This window comes from Accipiter gentilis, chromosome 18 (genome assembly GCF_929443795.1).
Source record: "Accipiter gentilis chromosome 18, bAccGen1.1, whole genome shotgun sequence".
In the NCBI taxonomy this organism is placed as follows: Eukaryota; Metazoa; Chordata; class Aves; order Accipitriformes; family Accipitridae; genus Astur; species Astur gentilis.
Window position 1 is genome coordinate 6,114,125 of NC_064897.1, and position 20,731 is coordinate 6,134,855.

The following is a 20,731-nucleotide window of genomic DNA, read 5'->3' on the forward strand; positions in this document are numbered from 1 at the left end:
TCAAAAACAGCATAGCCAGCCTTGGTTTTGTTTGATTCCCTAGAATTAGCTGCCTTCAAAATGGAAAGGGACTAATCACAGAAAAAAACAGAGCAAAGGAATGGAAAAAACTGAGTAGTCTAAAGGCATTACTTGGTTGTGGGGTTTTTGTTGTTGTTGTTTTTGTTTTCATTGTTTTTTTTTTGTTTTTGTTGTTTTCCTGTAAGTGGGGCAAATGGTTTCTTGTTATACAAAGAGAAACTAAGATAAGTAGGGTAAAACTGAAAAAGAAAAAATTAGACAGAACTTAATAACCTATTTCCCAGCAACAGAGCCTGTGAGAGTGGAAGAATGTCTCAAGTGGACTGATATTTATCCTGCCTTCTAGGAAATAAATAGGGATTTGAAAGAAAATGAGTGACTACTGCAATTTTCAGAGGCAAGTCAACAGGAGTGTGGGCTTTGTTGGCGGTCTGTTGTCTGTGACAACAGAATCTGCATTTGCACTTGGATTCTTCTGGCACTGTGGCTCCTTGTCTCCTCAGTGTTCATATTTCAGATTTTAGCCCAGCTTGAGCCCTGCATCTGGCTGCTTTTCTGGTAGGCCATCCTTCAGTTTGTTGTGTGTTAGAAGCATGTACTACTCACCTGCTCTCCATATTCAGGTTAGCCTATTTTATCTTTAGCACATCCTGGTTTTGGTCAAACCGGACTTTCTCATCGTGACATTCTTCTATAATATAATCTGTTCTCCTAGCAGCTTAAACTGGTGTTCAGCCCCTGAAGCAAGACTGTGATTTATGTACCCCTAGCTATATTTCTTTTATTAGGAAAAAATATTAGCAATGCTGTACCTTTCTTACCTTAGATAGTCTTGAACCGTTTCCTCTATCCCTTCCTTTATTCTTTATCCACACGTTCTTGTGCTTACTTCTCTGCGTGCTGGCACATACCGACAGACCAGCGTGCTGACAAACTGTGTTTTGCTTAGGTGCGACATGAGAACAAGTGCGTTGCCCCTGAGAGATGCCCATGTTTTCACAACGGAAGAGAATATGCCAAGGGAGAGACAGTGACTAATGACTGCAACACCTGGTGAGCCACTGGAACTGCATTTTTCTGTTTTTCTCTAGGGCACCTAACATGTTTCTAAAAAACCCCAAATCCTGTTTGCTTAACAGATCTGTTTTATATAAAAGTCAGATTTTGCAGCGTGGTAATGTGCATATTGCGCACACCAGCATATTCCCTTCATGTGTTGCATAAAGACCGGTGCAATATCTGGCAAACTGTACCTGGTACCTTACAAATAGGTAGTCTATGTGTCTGTGCAGGTCCTCTGTAGCCACTAGCTAGTGGATTTGCTCCTTGATTTTGCAGCAGAAGATAACAATATAAGAGCTCCTCTGCGGTGGGAGGAATGGAGCCTGCACTTTGTCGCTAAGCTCTGCTGTCATGCTTCCCTTTTTTTGCCATCTGGGGCCCTTCAAATCAGTCCTTTTCAGCCAGAAGCATGCATCAGCAGAAGGGGTGTGATATGGCAGCTATAATATGACAGGAGGTCTTCAGGAAAATGTTAAAGAATCAGGCAGAAACAGAGTTGACCTCTTATGTCTGCAATGAGTGCTCAGTCCATTGATATCTTAAAAAAAAAAAAAAAAAAAAAAAAAAAAAAAAAAAAAAAAAAAAAAAAAAAAAAAGACGGGGGGAAGAGAGAGAGAAAAAAGAAGAGGGAGTTGGTGATATTTTCTTAGAAGAAAAGAGTAAGTGCTCCATGTCTTTCACCCACATCCCTATCTGCCATGTTTGGTTCTTGAAAAAGAATTTGTAGGTTCAAAAGCAAGTGCTGGGCTGTGAGATTGCATGGAGGGAAGCCCTCAGCACAGCCTTGGGTGAGGTATAGGGTATTTGCCTGCCGGACAATTCTTGGCTTCTGCCTGCACAGCACACTTGCTGCATTGGAGGTACTTTGCTTTCCGTGTGTTCTTGTGGAGGGAATGGTGGCTTTTTCCTGCGGAGCTCCAAGAGTCCAAGGTGTAGGACACCCAGCCACCCAGCAGTGTGGAAACTGTTCTCTTTGAACTTAGACTTCAGTATCTCTCGTACGTTTTACCTGAACTGACCCTGCCCAGTTCTGTGGCACCCCCAGGAGCAAGGTTTCTGTTACCCTCTGTACAACTGGATGGAGCTGGGTTAGAGGATCAGCACCATTAAAGAGCTGTTTGCTTTGGGTTTTGTTTTGTGCCTTGATCTCTGAGCAACAGTGATTTCGAGTGCTGTATTTTCGAACTAGTGGGACTGCTCCTCACTGGTGTAAATTAGACTTGGATATAAGGTTTTATGTTTTTTTTATGGTAATATTGACCTTCCAGTGTTTTGTTTCACTTCTTTCCTTTGTAGCTACATGTTACATTGTGAATAATGTACTATAATTAGACCTGGGGAAAAGCAGGTTTGAAGGGAGATTGGTATGTTTATATAGACACATATACTATAACCTGCTTCGTTGTATCCAGATAAAACTGACTCAGCTGAAAAAACAGACACAATGAAAACTTTATTGAAACAATAATAGTAAGGTATAAAACTCCTAGGTCTTATTGTGAAATTTGTAAGATTCTTCACAATAAGCATGCACAGGCTTTTTATTTTCAGCCATTCTTATCATCTTAAATCTTAAAAAGGTCATAACCATGTTGCTTCATTCTTGTGATTGCCCTTTTGTTTCTGGCAATGCCATTTTAAGTGATATTTCCTCTAATACATAGAATTTTTTTCAATATCAGGATCAAGAAAATGTTAGAAATCATGCTTTTTCTCATTGAAAGCATGTTCTTCCTCTCATTTCAAGTAATTTTCTTGAATGTGAAAGTAAAATTGGAAATAAGGTCCCTTCAAAAATGTCACCAGAGCTTTTTTAAACTGTGTGACTTTTAAAAGTTTCATGATAGTTCTCAGCAAATATCAAGTCAAATGTCATTTAGAAAGTGATATAGGAAATTACTATTGCTTTGAGAATTAATAAGAATTGAGAGTCTGCATTTTGGAGGTCAGATCTTCCTTTTCTTTTGTTTTTGCTTTTTGTACTGCTGTTGCAGGAGTTCTCATTCTCACTTGTTCTTAGCCAGATGTGAACACCTGCAAACGCAATATATGAGCCAGAGGTGTCAGATTTGGCGTTTACATTCAACTTGACATATGGGAGACCCTAATTCATGAACAACGGAATGTCTCCAAGACTAAGCTAGTGGCAAAACTTTTGTTATGCTATGTATTGGGAATTCGTTGTAGAGCTCAGTGAAAATTTTGGAATAACATTTATGAAGCAGTATACAGCAGAAATTTGCTAATCTGAATTTTGCTACACCACATACTTTATAATCTGTCTGTGCATATATATATATAAAAAATCTTGGTCTTGCTCTACCTATTAGCAAGGATTTAATGGCAGAGGATGCAATAGGTTTCATGTTACTGAAATTTCATTCTTTGAAGAAAATTTATTGAACAATATTTATTATACTGTGAAGTGTTATCAAGATTAAACAATGCTTACGCTTGGGTTAAGGCATTACTAGAAAACTCGGTTCAGTACCTGGTTTTTTTTTTGGTTAGCAATTTGATCTTGGGAAAGTACTTGAGGTTTTTTATCCCTGAGTTTTTACATCTGTAAAGCAGGGATAGAATTCCCCTTTCCCTGCCCTTATTATAAAGCTTGATTAGAAAATCCCTAGGGCAGTGATGGTGTCCATCTGCATTCATATAGCATTTAGTAGATGAATGTTTCTCTAACCTCAAGCAAGCTATTGCTTATTAGATTATTAAATTATTATTATTTTTACATTACTAGATATGGTGTCAGATGCTATTCTAACTCCCCCAAATTAATAGCAAAAGGAAGAGTGAACAGATTTTATGCTTCATTGACCTTGTTTTTTATTTTGGTTCCTCAGTCTTTGCTAGTTAGAAAATCAATTTATTTCACTGGTCAAAAGTCTGTGGATGCCAAGGGAAAGATCTCCTTTCATACCTGCAGCTTCTGTAGCAATGCTTGTTGTTCTCCAGGATACCTCTGGAAAAGGGCAAGAGGACAGGGTGGATGCTCTGAAGTCTATTCTTGTCTTTGTTTCACAGTTTTCCTCTTTCCCTCATTTTAACTCGAGGATAATGGTATTTACCTCCCTGAGCCTTATTTATCAGGGGTAGCATGTAAGATTTAGATTATTATGTATGACAGCAATGAAAGGATACAAATGTTCTTGTAAACTCTCAGAAATTTAATAACGTTTGGTGTTGAATATGGCTGGTTTGGTGTCATCATGAAGACTAGGAGCCCTATGATTTTTTTCTTCTGTCTGTTACACTGGTACAATTACACTGAAACCAATTGAGTTACACCAAGATGAGAGAATTGGCTTTCTTTGCATTTTGAATATCCACTCAGAAGAAGGTCACCATGTGGGGTTTTTTTTCTCTTTTTTTTGTTTTTTAAATCAAACCAAAAACCAAAACAACAAAAAACCCCAAAGGGCAAAAAAAAGTGCAAAAGGAGTGAAACAAAAAAAAACCCCAACACTGTCCCTTTCATCATGGCATCACTGGCTTTGTACAATAATGACAGTGCAGTACAGCTGCTATGGCAATGTGGGTATAATGATATCAAGATCTTAACCCTGTATCGGATTGCTCTTCAGAATTCCCCTCCCACTGAAAAAAGAAGGCAGCATCTTGTTTTGCTCTGCATGTCAGGCTGTCCCACCCCTTTTATTTTTCCTTGCATATTCTGTGATTATGAGGAAGTCTAGGAGGTGACCTTAACAACATTGCTTGCAAACAGTACAGGCCAGGAACTGCTGTTGTATCTCCTTTCACGATCAGGTGTCTTGTCACATCTGCTCACATCTCCTGTCACATAACCTGAGATTTAGCTTGGAGTCCTATTTGTATGGTGCCAAACTTGAATTCTCCTGTAGGACAGACATTCTGGTTCGGTCACCACAGGAGACCTTGGGACAATATCACACCATAGAACATTCCTCAGAGGATGTATGTATATGTGTACCTATGTACAGAAAAAGAAATATTTCCACTGATATATGTGTTCTTGTCAGACTGTGAGATAAAATCTCCAACTGCTAGTTCAGATAAACTATCATGAAGAATGAATTTAATTTAAGAACAGAGACACCTCTTTGGAGAAGGGTGGTGTTATACTTAAGTATATAATCTAAACGAAAGCCAGTGGGTAGACTGAATTATAGTCCTGGTTACTTGGTCCCAAAAATTGGTCACTAGAGTAAATGCATGTCCTTTGGCAATCAGTTGGATATCAAATTTACTGCTGTTTTGGCTTTCAATGAGGAAAGATGGACAGTACTGCAAATAAAAACAGGGTTGCTGATATTATACTTCGTGTTTAACCTGTAATGGTCCTTAGAGGGTAATCAATCTGTTTTTCTAAAAGGAACCTCTGAGCAGAGCAGGATATCCAAAATAAAATGCTAATAGTATTATGAAATATTCTAGCAGGCTCTGTTCAGGACTCTCTGTAATAGGGAAGTTCAAAAGGCATATACACCTACATGCAGCTTGTAAGAAAAAGGGAAAAATATACCTTATTCACTTAACATGCTAATGTGCTATTTGGATTTATGGACCCAATGTTAACATATGCTAATTTATGTTAATGAGAGACTGTCATCTGCTGCACAGTAGTGTAATGTAGTTCCAGCAGCCCAGGCATGGACCCCTCTAAGAGTATCTTCTCAAGGCCAAACACAGAGAGGATCTGCTGGGAGGACAGACAGCAACACAGAAAACTGCAGAGGTTTCCCGCAGAGCTGCAGCTGATGTCTGGGTTAAGATGCAGAGGGGAACAATGCTCCTCTTTGGTCTGCAGTAAGTTACTCCCTGGCCGAGGCCCAGGTGAACAAGGCAAGATAGTAGCTTATCACCACTTGTGTGTATTTTGGAGAGTCTTTAGGCCATGAGCTCCAGGAAGCAGAAATTTTCACTTTCCCTAAAGCACCTTGCATTCTCTTGCTTATTATATACATTGGAAATAATGATAACTGTCACTGACTCATTTTCTCTGTTACAGTGTGTGCCATGGTCGAAAGTGGGAATGCACCCAAAATACGTGTGATGGCACCTGCACTGTTATTGGTACAGCTCATTATTTGACATTTGATGGACTGAAATACAAATTTCCAGGAAACTGTCAGTATGTATTAGTTCAGGTAAGAACATGTCAAACACCAAAGCTGCCTCTATATTAATAGGGTATTTTACACCAGAAGTCCAAAGTTTGGATAAATCACAGTAAACTACTAAGCCAGATGTATGGTAGAGGAGAGCAGAGCTTATTAAAGACCTTAAAGAAGCCTTGAGAACTTTGAAGATTACATTGCATTCTGTAGAAACAAGTTAGGTTGTCATGTGTCTTAGCTGGCAGTCATAAAACTTGTGATAGCAGCATGGTACAGAGAGGAGCTGTCTGAACCTCATCTCTAAGAGGGAACTGTAGATACCCATAAATCAATCATTCCTTATGCTCCTCTAGCCTCTTTATCCTGTAGCGATGGCTGGCTGTCTGACCGAGTGAGACAAGAAATGCTTGGTGAACCTTCTCTAAAAGCATCCAGAGCACAGACTCTGCTCGTTCACTTCGGCAAAGTCACTGTCCTGTTCCATGCACCAACCTGTATGGAGTACGTTGACAATATCCACACTAATATCAACCTGTGATTCATGGAAGCAGCCAGACATTTAAGAGTTAATTAAGATTAAGGCTCATCTACAGATGCAAATAATTTTGTATTTAAAAATGTGTGTGCAAAAAGAATTTCTCTGAAAATTTGGTCTAACTCAAGATGGATCCACTGCTAACTGATAACAACAGTCTTCTGCAGTTACAAAATGTCATGTTTCTTAGGTGGGCTGCTATTTTCCCCAAAGACCCCTTTCATGAAGCAGATTCCTTTTTGCAGTTCTTGGACAGGAAAGTGTGATCAACCTGCCTCTGGCTAGGTCTTTGAAATATGCTCCCACCTTGATGCCGGCTGGATTACCTTAGAAGACTGATGGCTCTGACGCTAGTGAGAGCTCAGTGTAAAGGTCTTATGTGCTTTATATAACATACAGTACTACAAAACTAGTTAAAATGAAAATGGGATCTCTCTTTTCCTCAGATGACAAACACAGAGAACTATAGACAGGGTCTTTTTCTTAAAAGGTGTGTGCTGAAAAAAAACCCCAAACCCTAAAAGGCATGACAGTCATGAGTAATCATATAAATGTAGTACCAATTCTCCATGTATCTAAAAAATACTTCAAAGAAAATCAATACATTAAACTACCTAATTGCTCCCCAAGAAGTAGGTTGATGTTGTTGTAATGATTACTCAGGTACGGGTTGGAAAACATGGGCATCAAACCTTTTGCTCAAAACTATGCAGCAAGTTTTTCTAACCCTGCTTTCTAAGGTAATCCTCTATGTTTATATTTTTATTTTACCATTACGGTTGCAGAGTCTTGTTTTGACTGTTAAATCAGTTAATATTCATGCATTAAGATGTACACTGTGCCGATTGTACATCTTTAAGATATCATGGATACTGTAATAGCATGGATTCTCCCTGTCAAAGAATACCCTGAAAAATATGCATGTATGTGTGTGACTGGCAGAGCATACATCATTCTTTAAAGGGTGGACCACATGAATATCAATGCTAAGCATAAAATAAATTAATATGGGAACAGTTGGCACGGCAACATATATCCTACTGGCCACAGACCACACAGGGTATTAGTTGAGGCTTCCTTTTTCTCCATAAATCTGTATGTATTTTTTCAAGTGTTCCACATCAATGACTCATTCGTTTATTTTCATCTGATAGGATTTCTGCAAGGATGACTCTGGGACATTCCGGATACTAATTTCAAATGAAGGCTGTGGATTCACTGGAGAAAAGTGCACCAAAAGGGTTATCATTCTTTATGAAAGTGGGGAAATAGAATTGTTTAACAGAAACGTATGTACCCTTATGTTCTCTTTCTTTCCCTTTTTTGGGGAAAAGACTTTCAGGTTGTTTAGTAAGATGAGGCATGAATGACCTCATGCTCAGTGGTTCTTGAAAATTAGATCATAAAATGAACAGATTAGCAGGATTATAATTATCCATTTTGCTCCCAGATGTATAATGCCATTTTGGTATTTCTGGTTGATGCCAGTAAATCTTTCTCTCATAAGAATGCTGTTCAATGCAAGCTCATATGAGGAATGCCCTTTCTAAACATGGGAGGTCTAAGTCTGTTTCAAGCAAGGTTAAGTGTAAGGAAGAGCTAAGACGTAACTGTCCCATGACTAGTAAAAGTTCAGACCTAATTTAGCTATCTGATGGACTGAGCACACAGGAAAAAAGTCATGGCTGAAACAAGTTGATACTACAGAAGCAAATATCATTATCCTTTCCCCATTAAACTGTCAGATGGAAAATCCGGATGACTGGATTCTTCTTTTTTTATCTCCTTTCCTACCAAAAAACACCGAAGAATTGACCAAGAATCACTTCCATCTCCCATGTACCTCCATGGCAGGATTTCCAAAGGGCAGAGTTCAGCTCTTTGCCTTGAGCACTGTAACAATTTAGACCGTCTGAGTGTTCAAACATTACAGAGCTACAATGGATTATAGTGTTTCATTTGCTCAGTTTTCAGAAGTAGTGTGCTCTGAAGTGGCATCTGGACCAGACATTTGCAAAAATGTTCCCAGTGAAATGTGAAACCACTCTACATTTGCCTTCTTTTGGGTTAACAGACAAAGCAGTACCAGGTTTTGCATAGTCTGCAAATTGCCTGCAAGTTGCTGCGTGCCACTGATACTTGACAGGAACACATAAAACATGACCGTTATTAATAGTGTCTGTACAGGGCATCTTGACAGCATATGATCCATGTAGACTTTTGGTTGCTGGAGGAATGAACATGGGATGTATTGGTTGCCCAACCAATTTTTTATTTCTACTGCTAAAGAATCTCATACCTGGGTGAGGGTGAATAGTAGCACAGGTATCGTTCCATAGAGCCAGGCTTTGTCCGAAAGCTTCTTTAAGTGGCAGATTTTCAGAAAAGCTCTGATTCTGTCTGGAAACCTAAAGAAGGGCCAGAAAAGACAGGAGGTGATTAGGCAGCCAACAACTCCAGCAAGAGAGGCGGTTTGGTTCCTGGGAGATTATGTCCTTGTAAGGGCTAGGTCTGTATCACAAGACTGTCCACACAACCTTGATTGAATTTTTAGCTGTCGTTCTAGAGACTTTAAGGCTCAGTGTAATAATATCTAGAGCAGGTTTTCTTAGAAATAAGAGCAACCAAAGGAGAGATTACGGAAAAACAACTGATATGAAGACTCTTAGGCAAATTCTCACCCATTGATGACTTCCTACACTCTTTTTCCACAAGAATCCTTAGAAGAAAGCAGTTTTCCACAAGAATCCTTAGAAGGAAGCAGGAGAATCAAGTCTTTTTTTTGGCATTACAATGTTTCCAAGCAGCATTGTTTTAAGATGATACTGTTTTGAGAGCAGCTTCTAGTTTTAAGTAAACGGGGGATTAATTGAAGTATCTGCATGTTACAGTTCTGGCTCACATTAAAAAAAAGTATCATGAAATAATTTTTGCTTTTCTGAAACAAATAAATCTGCCAGTTTGCAAGGTCAAAAGTTTATGACTTCATGGCTGGGCAAAAAGCCTCCATAAACATACAAATTCTGAAATTTAGGTCAACTTCCCAGCTCAGCTTTGTCCTCCTCTGTTTTTTGCCTGACTTTGGAAAGATAGAGACTACTATATTTAGAAGTTAAGTGACCAAGTGTGACTAGGCTATAGTAATACTTTGGGCATAGGAGAAGATGAAAAAGGTTCCAGTTCCTAAAATATCTTTTAACATATTCTTCCCTAAAGACTTTGAAGGCCCTCTTTAGAAGATCCTTGGAGGATGTGAACAGTCTTCTCTGGGGATAAAGGTTTCTGATAATAATCCAGAGATGAAGAGAATTGAATTACAGTACTGAGCTTTTACTGAATTGAGCAAGAAAGAATAGTGGGATAAGGAAATATTTTGCCCTCAAACTAGAGAGTGGGTGAATGGTTTGTGCGCTCCTCTTTCTCCCTTGCTTTAATCACTATTTGTACTGATTGAAAGTTTTCATCTGCTTCTTCCACAATTAAGCAGTTTTCAGTTAATGCATTAATGGTGCTTAAAGTAACAGCCATGCCAGACCTTTCCCTCCAAATGTGGTTAATAATCCTATTAAAGTTCCCATTGAAAGGGGCTTATGGTGTGAAAGCAAGCATTTTAAATTAATCTCTTAAGTTCTTAGTAGCTGGAGGCAGTGAATTTGCAGCCAGATGGAAAGAGAAAGAGGCACACGGGGGAAGTGAAAGTGATGGAAAAATGAAGAGACACCGAAAGGAATCTCTGGGGATTTTTCCCGTTGGTGTAGCTGGTTGGGAAGAAAGTAATTCCTGACTTCAGAATCAGGCTCTTGTCCTTCAGAGGCCACTGATGCATGTGGTTCTCCTAGTTCACATTACACTTAAACCTAGCCAATGCTACCTGCCTCAGGAGCACAGAATTGTTAGTTTCCTAAAAAGATGAAATAAAAATAAAATGTAATGCAGTGAATCATTGACTGAATACTAAACTGATTGTTAATTGGGTATACCCTGTCGTCTTTATCAGCCCTCTTCTGTTTAACAGTCATTGCTTTGTGTGTCAGCATTGGTGGTGAGTATATTATACCCCGGGAGCACAAGGGATGTTGCCACATTCAGAATTATAGAAATGTGATGAGATTTGAAATACCTTACTTGTATCCCAATTTGCTGTTCCAAAGTGTTGTTTCTAAGGCAATAATTTATCCGCAGTGACTTTTCAGTGTAGAGACAAGCCTGTAATGAGCCCCTTTACCCATACCTTGCTTACAGTTTTGCAAGTGCTCCGGACCATCTGTGTAGTGTGTGGGAACTATCTGTTCTCTGGAGAACAGCTTGTTTAAAAATAGCTGTTAACCTATGAGCATGTGTCCCCCTGGCAAAGTGACCTACATGAAATAGTAATTAGAGACATTGTCAATAGCACAATGTGCTTTTCTTCTTCAGGTAAATATCAAGGTACCTCCTAAAGATGACAATGACTTGGAAGTCATAAAGTCTGGCCGTTATTACATCATTTTACTGGGCAAAAGCATCAGTGTGACCTGGGATCTGGCTATGGGAGTCTCGGTTATCTTAAAAGGCAGTTTCAAAGTAAGTGGTTTTTGCTTTACTTCTTATTCTCACTAAAGAATGTACTTGCCCTGTCTCTGGGGAGTAGACATTTATTTTATTTTTTTTAATGCAGACATGCTGATAGATTTCCATGGAGTATTAGGCACTTGCTTGAAAATGAAGGGTTTTTTTTTTTTTGTAATAGCATAAGAGTTGCTTACTTTCCTGATAGTTCAACTGTAAGGGGTAAATTCTGGGTCGCTGGAGATGAGCTATGACAAAAAGGATGAATGTTGTGGTGCCTTGGAATTACTATGTCTTGAGTGATTTCTTCTGTATTCAAGAGCAGCACTATAAGGAGCCAGATTTACTAGTGATGGCGATAGGACAGTCATCTCCAGAAATAAAATGGGATTGTAGGGACATGCTCCAACTAGAGCAAACAGGCACCACTGATCAGAGTTGTTGTCTTGCTTCCTGGAGTCCTTGGAGAAAGTATGGTCCTACTTCTAGCGAAGCAGAATGGGAATAGGAGCTAAACGTTCTCTGTGAGAGACGACGTCTATTTTAGTGAACTTGGCAAGGCCAGGGCAAATTCAGTTTTTAAGACTTATGCCATTAAAGCGCTAGGCTAAAAAGACTTCTTAACAAAACCCTAAGCCAGTCTACAGATGTAAGATTTATGTATTTTGTGTTTCTTTCCCTGCAAGGATCAAGTGTGTGGTCTGTGTGGAAATTTTGATGGAATCCAAAACAATGATTTGACCAGCAGCAATGAACATCTTGAAGTAGATCCAGTTGACTTTGGGAATTCTTGGAAAGTTAATCCATACTGTGCTGATGTTGAAAAGGTGATTCTGAATGAACTGTGAAAACTAATTAATATGGGTTACAGTATCACTCAAGAGTGGGCAAAGAGGTTTGAAAGGATAAAAATAAATAGAAACTAACTCCTTCCCCCATATTTTTGCCAAATAATATTATTTCTTTAAATCTGATAAAAGATCAATTAACTTATCTAAGGCCTCTGTACTGCCTGGCTTCAGATGAATGTTAAAATAGCCAATCTGTATGGTGGAGGCTGTTCATAGTGTTTGCCAGCCCAGATGCTTGAAATCCAGGTATAACTGGAAATCTCATTTTAGAGCTTAATCTAAAAATCCAGCTGTAATTTCCAGACAGGGGAGTTCAGATAAAAATTTTGTATTTTGCTATCCAAACTTCTATATCCCAAATCTTAGTCTGTCCATCTATGAGCAACTGAATGCGCAGGTTAATATCTTTCTATATGCTGCTCGATCTTTTTTTTAAAGAGCATTCAGTTGTTATTTTCAGATTGGAGAGGCTTGAATGGAAAAAGCAAGGTACAGGAGGGGATGTAAGACCTTATTGCCCTCTATCACTGCTTCTGAATTTTGGGGTCACCTGCTATCTGAAAGTGTTATCTATGTTGTGGTGCCGGAGATTAGATGATTTTATGGGGTGCTAGTTATGCTACACATGAGAGTATACTACCTCTTTTCCAAATACAGAGTTTTGGAAAAATGAGGTTGAATAATAAATTTGTCTTGAGCTGACAAAAGTCTTTCCAAAACAAAAAGTGAGACGAAGCAACTTGAAGACAATTTGTTTTGATGTTTGTAAAATGAAGCATTTTATTCAAATGATGCTTTTAAGGCTGAAAACTTTCTCTTGAAAATTTGTCTAAATTTTCAGAGAGAGAGGGGGGAAAAGGCCTCTTTTAGGTCTTTCCTTAAAAGATTTAAATTATCAGAAACTAAAATGAAGCATTTATTTTTGATCACATGAAATCTTTTGGGTTAGTTTGCTAACATAGCCACAGTATTATCTTGCTAAATGTTGCTTTTTTGGTATGGTTTGATTGGGGCGTAGAAGAAGTTGCAATAATGAGGAGTGAGACCACAGGGTAAGACTGAGAAGGAGCAGCTTCTCGTTTCAGTGTAACAGGCACACGACAGAACCTGCAGACTGCCTCCGTGATAAATGCCATGTCAGTACTAGTACTCCTTGTTCTAAGATAAATTAAACAGGAGAGGAGGAGACTACTGAGCCATTCTTGGTCAGCAGTGGCCTTAGGTATTGTCTGCTGAAGACTGGTAATATTTGTGAGTCTTGTGGGCCTTCTGTAGAGATGTGAATGATCTTTTTTCAGGATGGATGTTTGGTTCAGTGGGAATTCCTGTCATCCAAACGTCTATGTTATCCAAACATCCAAAACTGCAGCGTACAAGTAAGAGCTGGAGAAAATGTAGAGGGTGACCTGCTCTACTCCACGTTCTGCTGTGGCAGGATCTGTGCCTGTCATACAACGGGTTGAAACTTGACTCAAAGAAACAATTTCCTTTGTCATGAAAAATGTCTAATGTTAGTGAATCTCTTCAATTTGAAGAGTCTTGGGGTCTTGAAAGCAAGGCTAACGCGATGTGTGCTTGTCTCTTACAATATTAAGCCCAACCGGGAACAGACCTTGATGTCTCCGCTGTGTAATGGAAACATAGTGAAGCAGGTGATGGTAGAAACGTCATGCAACATTTTGTCTGGGGATCTCTTTGAAGAATGCAAAAAACTTGTGAGTATTGTGTCACACATTTGACATTCTTTCTGCATGATTTCTGCTGACACTGATTACAGCTGAGGAGAAAAATATGGTTGTGCTGACAGCACACAGGACTTGGAGGAGGCTCACTAATTGGTGTTCTCATCTCTGACCCTGTCCTGTAGCTGACGCTTCATGGGAAAAATACTACCACCTAGTAGTAAGCTATAGAATAACTTTTGCTTGAGAAAAATTTTACTCTAAAGCCCAGAGACTGGCACATGAAGTCAAGCACAAGGGTTAAGCTTTGAGGGGAGGGGGACCTGAGCCAATGTAATGTCATTCAGGCTGCATTCTACCCAAGGTGCTGCACAAGAGGGCAGGGCCCAAAAACATACAAAGTTACTCCATATGGGGATTATTAAGGGACAATAAACTTCAGTGTCTATAGCAACTTCGACAATGTGGCCCAGTTTAAGTCCTTGCTAACATCAGCAGAAAGACCTGCACTGATTGATGTGCCACCTCAACTCTTGGCAAATGGAGCAGCCAAACCATCTGAAGGCTAAATGTGTCTAGAAGAAGTAGGTGAAGGGAATCACTGAGTGTGCTGTACCTTGTTTTTCTCTTTTGCAGGTGAATCCTGAGCCCTACATAGATATTTGCACATACGACACTTGTGCTTGTGAATCTATTGGGGACTGTGCTTGCTTCTGTGATGCTATAGCAGCCTACGCACATGTCTGTGCCCAAAAAGGTGTTGCTGTTCACTGGAGATCACCAACTCTGTGCCGTAAGTACTGGGTAGATGAGGAAGAATTGGGTGAAAAGGTTCAAGCTTTTAATCAGTAAGCTGTTGGCTTAGATAGACTATTCTCATCCAGCTCTGCTCCCACTGATATCCAGAGAAGTTCACTTTAATGGGACTGGGCTAGCAGTTCACAGTGACATTTCTATTCCCTTTTCTATTTATGTTCAGAGCCATACCTGGAAAAAAACATTCCCTCAGTTAGGGGCTATAATGATCTGTGGTACAAATGACTCTAGTGAAAGAAATGGTTTCTGTAATATATATATATATTTTTATATGTATATAAATATATATGTATGTAATTAAAAGCTTAGAGTTTGGTTATTGCAATTGCTTTTATCAAAACCAAATATCTCCAGTCTAGAGCAAGTATCTCATTACGTGAAAAAAGATGTAAGAGTGAAGAAGTGGCCTGCCCTCCATGTAATAGAAGAATAATGTAGTAGTAAAAAAAAAAAAAAAAAATTAAAGATGAAAATCTTTCTCTTTCTATGAATATGTGGTCCCATTTATACCAAGTTTGGTGTCATAGTTCTGAGAGACATGGTGAATATGCTCTGGTTTGATTTTTTTCACCTCTGATTCTTTCACTGCATAGCACAAAGCTGCGAGGACCTGAATAAACAAGAATTAGATTATCAATGTGAATGGCGATATAACAGCTGTGGACCTGCTTGTCCTATAACATGCCAGCACCCGCAGCCTTTGGAGTGCCGTCTGCAGTGTGTGGAAGGATGCCATGTACACTGTCCTGCAGGTAAATCCATCTTTTGCTTTAAGCAGTTACTTAACTTTTTCTGCTATGCCCCTGGTAGTATTTTTTTTTTTAACACCCCCTAAGTGTTCCTATTGCATGAAAAGAGGTTGTAGAGTCCAGAAATATTCACAGATTTGTACAGCTGGAGATTGCAAAAGACTTAGATGTAGCAGTTAATTCCTTACAAGGTTACTGCTGTGTTTTCACCATAATTTCTTAGTGCATAAGGAGGAAGGTGGTTAGGCATCCTGGTCTGAGTTTGTGAAATGACCACAGTGTGTGGAGGGCATGAAGTGGTGCGTAGAAGAGGAGAATGATAACACTGCCGTCAAGAATGAGGGAGGATGGGAACAGAGCAATAAGGAAGGAAGATGGGGGATTAGGGGCTGTGTAGCAACAGAGGTGGTTAATTATGTGGTTAAAGTAGAGTATGAGTTTGTGTTGGAAACTCATAAAATGCTCTGCTTCAGAGCAACCACTGCAGTGGGGGAAATCCATTGCCTTGACCTCCTTACTACCTCCAAGGCTTTGATGCTCCTGAGGGTGCCCAGCAGGCATCCCCCTGTGAGCATGAGCTTTTAGCTTAACTGTTCCCAACAACCATCTTGTAGAAAGGGGAAAGGAAAAAAATGGGAAATGTGGGATGAGGAGAGGAAAGACAGACAGAAAGGGAAAGAGTGAAAGACGCGCAAGATCCAAAAGGAGAGCAAAAACTCAGATGAACAAATAGCTCCTAAAGGCAGAGTGGGAAGACATGAAGGCAAAAAAGGAAGGCTATTTGAAGCTATAAAACTATTTAGAAAAAGCTATTTTATGACCAAGAATAGCTATTCTGGGCCCTGGTATCTCTGATCAGTGAGGTAGGGGATACTGGGAGAAATAAATAATATACATGTAAAAAGGAAAATGCCATTTTCTCCTGTCATCTTAAATGCTTTGTTCTAAAGATACATTCACCTTCTGTGTGGTACTAGCTGTTGTAGGTTATACACTGGGTTAAGTACTTCTAACATCTAAATAAAAGTGGTTATGAAGGAAGGAAATACTTCTCTGTGTCAAGCTGGCCATGGCCATAGCACAAGCACAGCATTCAGAACGTTTGAGCCCAACTCAGAAGCCTTGTTATGTGTTTTTGTAGCAGGGTAAATGCAATGATTAGATTTGCAATTCATTAAAATTGGCATCTTTATACTACTGTGCTATTCTGAAATAGGGAAAATACTTGATGAACTGTCCCTGGATTGTGTCAGTCCAGAAGACTGTCCCGTGTGTGCAGTTGGAGATGTCAAGATCCCGCATGGAAGGAGAATAGTTTTCCACAGAGATGATCCACATCGCTGTCAATCTTGGTATGATGGGTTTATGCAGTGAAATAGCTTGCCTGTTGAGTAAGATGAGGGGAGAAAGATGAAGCACATCCACATGAATAAGTTTTAGGATGTAACTTTAAATATACCAATGAAGATGAAGCTTGGAAACCATCTTTTATGTCAATATCTCTTCACATACAATCTGAAGCTGAAGTTTTTCAGTGACAGTAGGGATTATAGGATGCCGGCTGATTTAAGCAAGTGAAATTCATAAATTCCTTTCAAAAAAGGCCTTTTCCCATGTGTAGGTGCCCCAACTGGCTTCAGATATCCACTTCTTTTTGTCTAAGGTGCGATTCAACATCAGTAAAGCCATCAGACTCTTTCCTTCTGCCAGTACTAAAAAATTCCTACGTATAGCGCAAGATCTGAATGTGCACTCAGTCGAGAACTTGCTGAGATTATTAGCAGTTGGAATTGTGTACTATTATTGGAAAACCCATTTCCCCAAGATTTTAAGATGATATCCTATGGCCTGATCTTGCATGCATGCATTTCCAGATACGATGACATTAATGGCAGGGTGCTCAATGCTGTACACCGTGCAGGATAAGGGCATTTAGCCACTATGTGGCAGAGACTGTTTTTCATTCTGCGTACTGCCCAGTGGCATATTATGCCATGGCCTGTAGTATCTGAAAGTTTGGCTTTCTCTGGATGTCTAGACCCTTGATGGATACTTTCACTAGTCACTTGTAATGCTGTGAATACAAGAGAGTTTTCCATCTTGTAATTTGACCATATTTAATAGAAAGAGTTGTAAAACTGCAGCAGCTATTAGCCCAGACTATCACCTTAGCTCCAAATGCTCCGAACCTCACAGAAGCTCTGAATGGGTATGAACTTTGAATTCCTGGTCTCTTGCCAGGGCTAGCGTACGTCTGTGCTATAAACCCAGGGCATGAGACTGTAATGCTAATCAATTAAATATATATATGTATATATATATTTTTAACAGTGTACACACAGAGCCTTGAATTCCATCAAAAGGTCAAAAAAGAGTCTTCATAAATGAGTCTCTGTTCCCTAATTTTTGTAATCCTTAATAATAATTTATCTTAAATGTTGATACACTGGCTGCTGCTCACAAAAGATTTCAGAACATTAGGAAAACTTACCTCACTAGGGAAACATCCTTTTGCATAGCTGTCACCTAATTTAGATGCCTACACCATCTGTACAAACAATAGAAAATATTGCACAAAAATGAATTTTATAGCAAATATCCAAAGGAAATTGGAAACTAGAAGAGGCTTGTTCATATTAGGATTAAAATAATAAATCTTCTGTTGCTATATGTTAATGCCAAAAGTAGCTGTGCATTCTTCAATTAGGAAGATACTAAAAGCAGCTTGAAAAGAACACAGCGCTTGAACTAAGAAAACTTGAACTAAAGTGCCACGTGTAAAGTCTTTTCCTGGAAAATGGCATCTTCTTCCAGTATTGACTCATTTAGTTTGTACATTGTGGTTTTTCTCTGGCAGTGAAAACAAGCATTTCTTGGTCCTTGCTCTTTCATAAACTTTTCCTATTCTGTTTCATGGACTGTCTGGTAAGACAAGGAAAATATCTTGACTGAGTCTGTACCACCCCGTGCATGAGTATAGTCATGTTCTTTGCTCTGGTAAGTGAAGAGAATTATGCAACCAGGAATTAGAAGGGCAGAAGTGTTAAACTTGCTAAAGATAGAAAGAGATGAATTATAAACAAGCTTCTAAAAGGTGGGGGGTGAGAGAGGTGAAAAATCTCATGGCAGTACAGAAGGATGAATAGTGGAAAAGGCAGAGATGGTGGGGGAAAAAGAAAAATTGGAGCTGAGATGGAAAGGGGAAGAGAAAAATGTACTAATGGAGGTGAGTAGAGATGGTGGGGGAAGACATAGGACTAAAAAGAGATAACAGCTATAGATGAAATACATCATTTAATATGAGAAAAAGGACTGAAAAAGAGAACATGGTAAATAAGAGGAAGATGAGAGACACACACAAAAAAACCCCCCAAAACACCCTGGAGGACAAACATGTGCCAAATCTGTATTCAAAACAAAATTAAGTCAGGACAAAGAAAAGGAGCATAGTGCACTTTAGAGGTAGAAAAACGGCTGTTTGTTATTTTCACTAAGGTTAAGATCTAGGTAAACCTAGCCTCCTCGCAGAGTCTGCTAAGTCATATTGGAGCTAAAGGCATCTTTCCTCCTCTAGGATTTTACTTTGTGTTAGCTGCCTCCAGTTTGCCTCATGTTTTGCTTCCTTGTGAAGCAAACCAGATCTCCCAGTTCAGTCCACCAGTGCCTTGTAGGTAGCTGTATTGCTGAAGCTCAGTGGGTTTCTAGGCAGTTTCCAGACACGGATTTTACAGATTCTGCTAAAGGCTGTTATAAAGAGAGTTTCCTCTGACAAATGCATCATAGTTTGTCATATGTTTCCTGGATCTAAACAAACATGTATGAACTTACAGGATTTAGTTGTACAATACCTCGTGGGGAGTTGTGTGGGGAAAAAAAAAAATCATTCACATTATGATTGATTTTTGAGATATTTAACTGTTTCTGTATGGACAGTCTTTTATTATGTGTGGGTGATGTGTTGTTATAAGCATTGATTTTTTTACAGTTAAATTTGCTGATTTTTGTAGTCTGTGTGAAGGGAAGAACTTAACCTGTGTAGCCTGTGAGCCAGTGGAGGACACCCTAACACCAACAACACCTCCTCCGGAGGAAGACATTGAACTACCACCCAGTGAATACTCATGCAGCAAGATGATGGACTTGGCCTTCCTAGTGGATGGCTCCAACAAACTGTCGGAGGAGGACTTTGAACAGCTGAAGACTTTCATAACGGGCATGATGAAGAAACTCCACATCTCCCAAAAGAAAATCCGAGTGTCAATTCTAGTGTATAGAGCTGGCCCCACAATCTATCTTGGCCTTAAAGATATCAAAACACAGTCCCAGATGAGAAAAATTGTCCAAAGCATAAAATACACAGGTGATGAAGTAGCATCCACTGCTGAAGTCCTTAAATTCATCGTGTTTCACGTATTTGGAAAAGCAGAAAGGACAAATGCTGCCAGAATTGCAGTGCTATTTATGGCAAGCAAGTCTCAAGGAAAACTCCGTGGCATCCTCACAGCTTTGAAGAATAAAAAAATCACAGTAATACCTGTGGGGATTGGGCCGTATGTCAGTGTGGAGCAAATCAGGTTCATTGAAAAGCAGTCACCAGATAATAGGGCCTTCCTAATGAACAATGTGTTAGAGCTAATGGATAATAGGGATCTCCTCATTGATCATCTATGTGATCTTGGACCTGAAGAAAGTCCTCTGTTACAAGCTACGTCCAGTCCAACAATATCCAGTGTCTTATTTCCCACCTGGGGACTCACAGCACCACCACCCTTCTTGGAAAAGCCTACTAGCAAAAGGCTGGACATTGCTTTTATTGTGGAAGGATCTGACAATGTAGGGGAGGAAAATTTCAATGCCGTCAAGAAGTTCCTTGAGAGGGTGATCACAGGAATGAATGTGGGACAGGAAGATATTCATGTTACAGTCATGCAGTATTCAGAGACTGTCACTCTGGAGTATTCCTTTAGGGAAATACAGTCAAAGGAAAGCATTATTGAGAAGGTGAGGAGCATACCCTACCAAGGAGGGAAGGCTACCAACACTGGGAATGCCCTTGATTACATTTCCAAACACACATTTACACAAGTGAATGGGGGCAGGCAAGATGTTCCTCACTTGGTATATATGGTGTCATCCAGTCCTTCTACTGATGTTATCACACGTCCTCCCAGGAGCATAAATGTTATTCCCATAGGCATAACCCCCCATGCAAACATCCAAGAGCTCAGAAGGATCAGTCAGCCTAATAACCCAATTATCTTGCATAGTTATAGCACACTTATTGAAGAAGCACCTGAATTAGTGCTGCAGTCATGCTGCTCTCATAAGCTTTGGACACAAATTCTAGGTAAAGTTGGATGTA

General features: G+C 39.5%; 1 protein-coding gene across 1 annotated transcript in view; it reads left to right on the forward strand.

Moving 5' to 3' along the window:
* VWF (von Willebrand factor) overlaps nt 1–20,731 on the forward strand; it is a 145,309-nt gene that overhangs the window by 54,980 nt on the left and 69,598 nt on the right. Inside the window, exons 19-28 of the mRNA XM_049822206.1 lie at nt 971–1,074; nt 6,080–6,218; nt 7,878–8,012; nt 11,140–11,286; nt 11,958–12,098; nt 13,718–13,837; nt 14,441–14,597; nt 15,214–15,372; nt 16,586–16,721; nt 19,377–20,716. Of these exons, the coding sequence (XP_049678163.1) occupies nt 971–1,074; nt 6,080–6,218; nt 7,878–8,012; nt 11,140–11,286; nt 11,958–12,098; nt 13,718–13,837; nt 14,441–14,597; nt 15,214–15,372; nt 16,586–16,721; nt 19,377–20,716 (2,578 nt within the window). The remainder of the gene's footprint in view (nt 1–970; nt 1,075–6,079; nt 6,219–7,877; nt 8,013–11,139; nt 11,287–11,957; nt 12,099–13,717; nt 13,838–14,440; nt 14,598–15,213; nt 15,373–16,585; nt 16,722–19,376; nt 20,717–20,731) is intronic.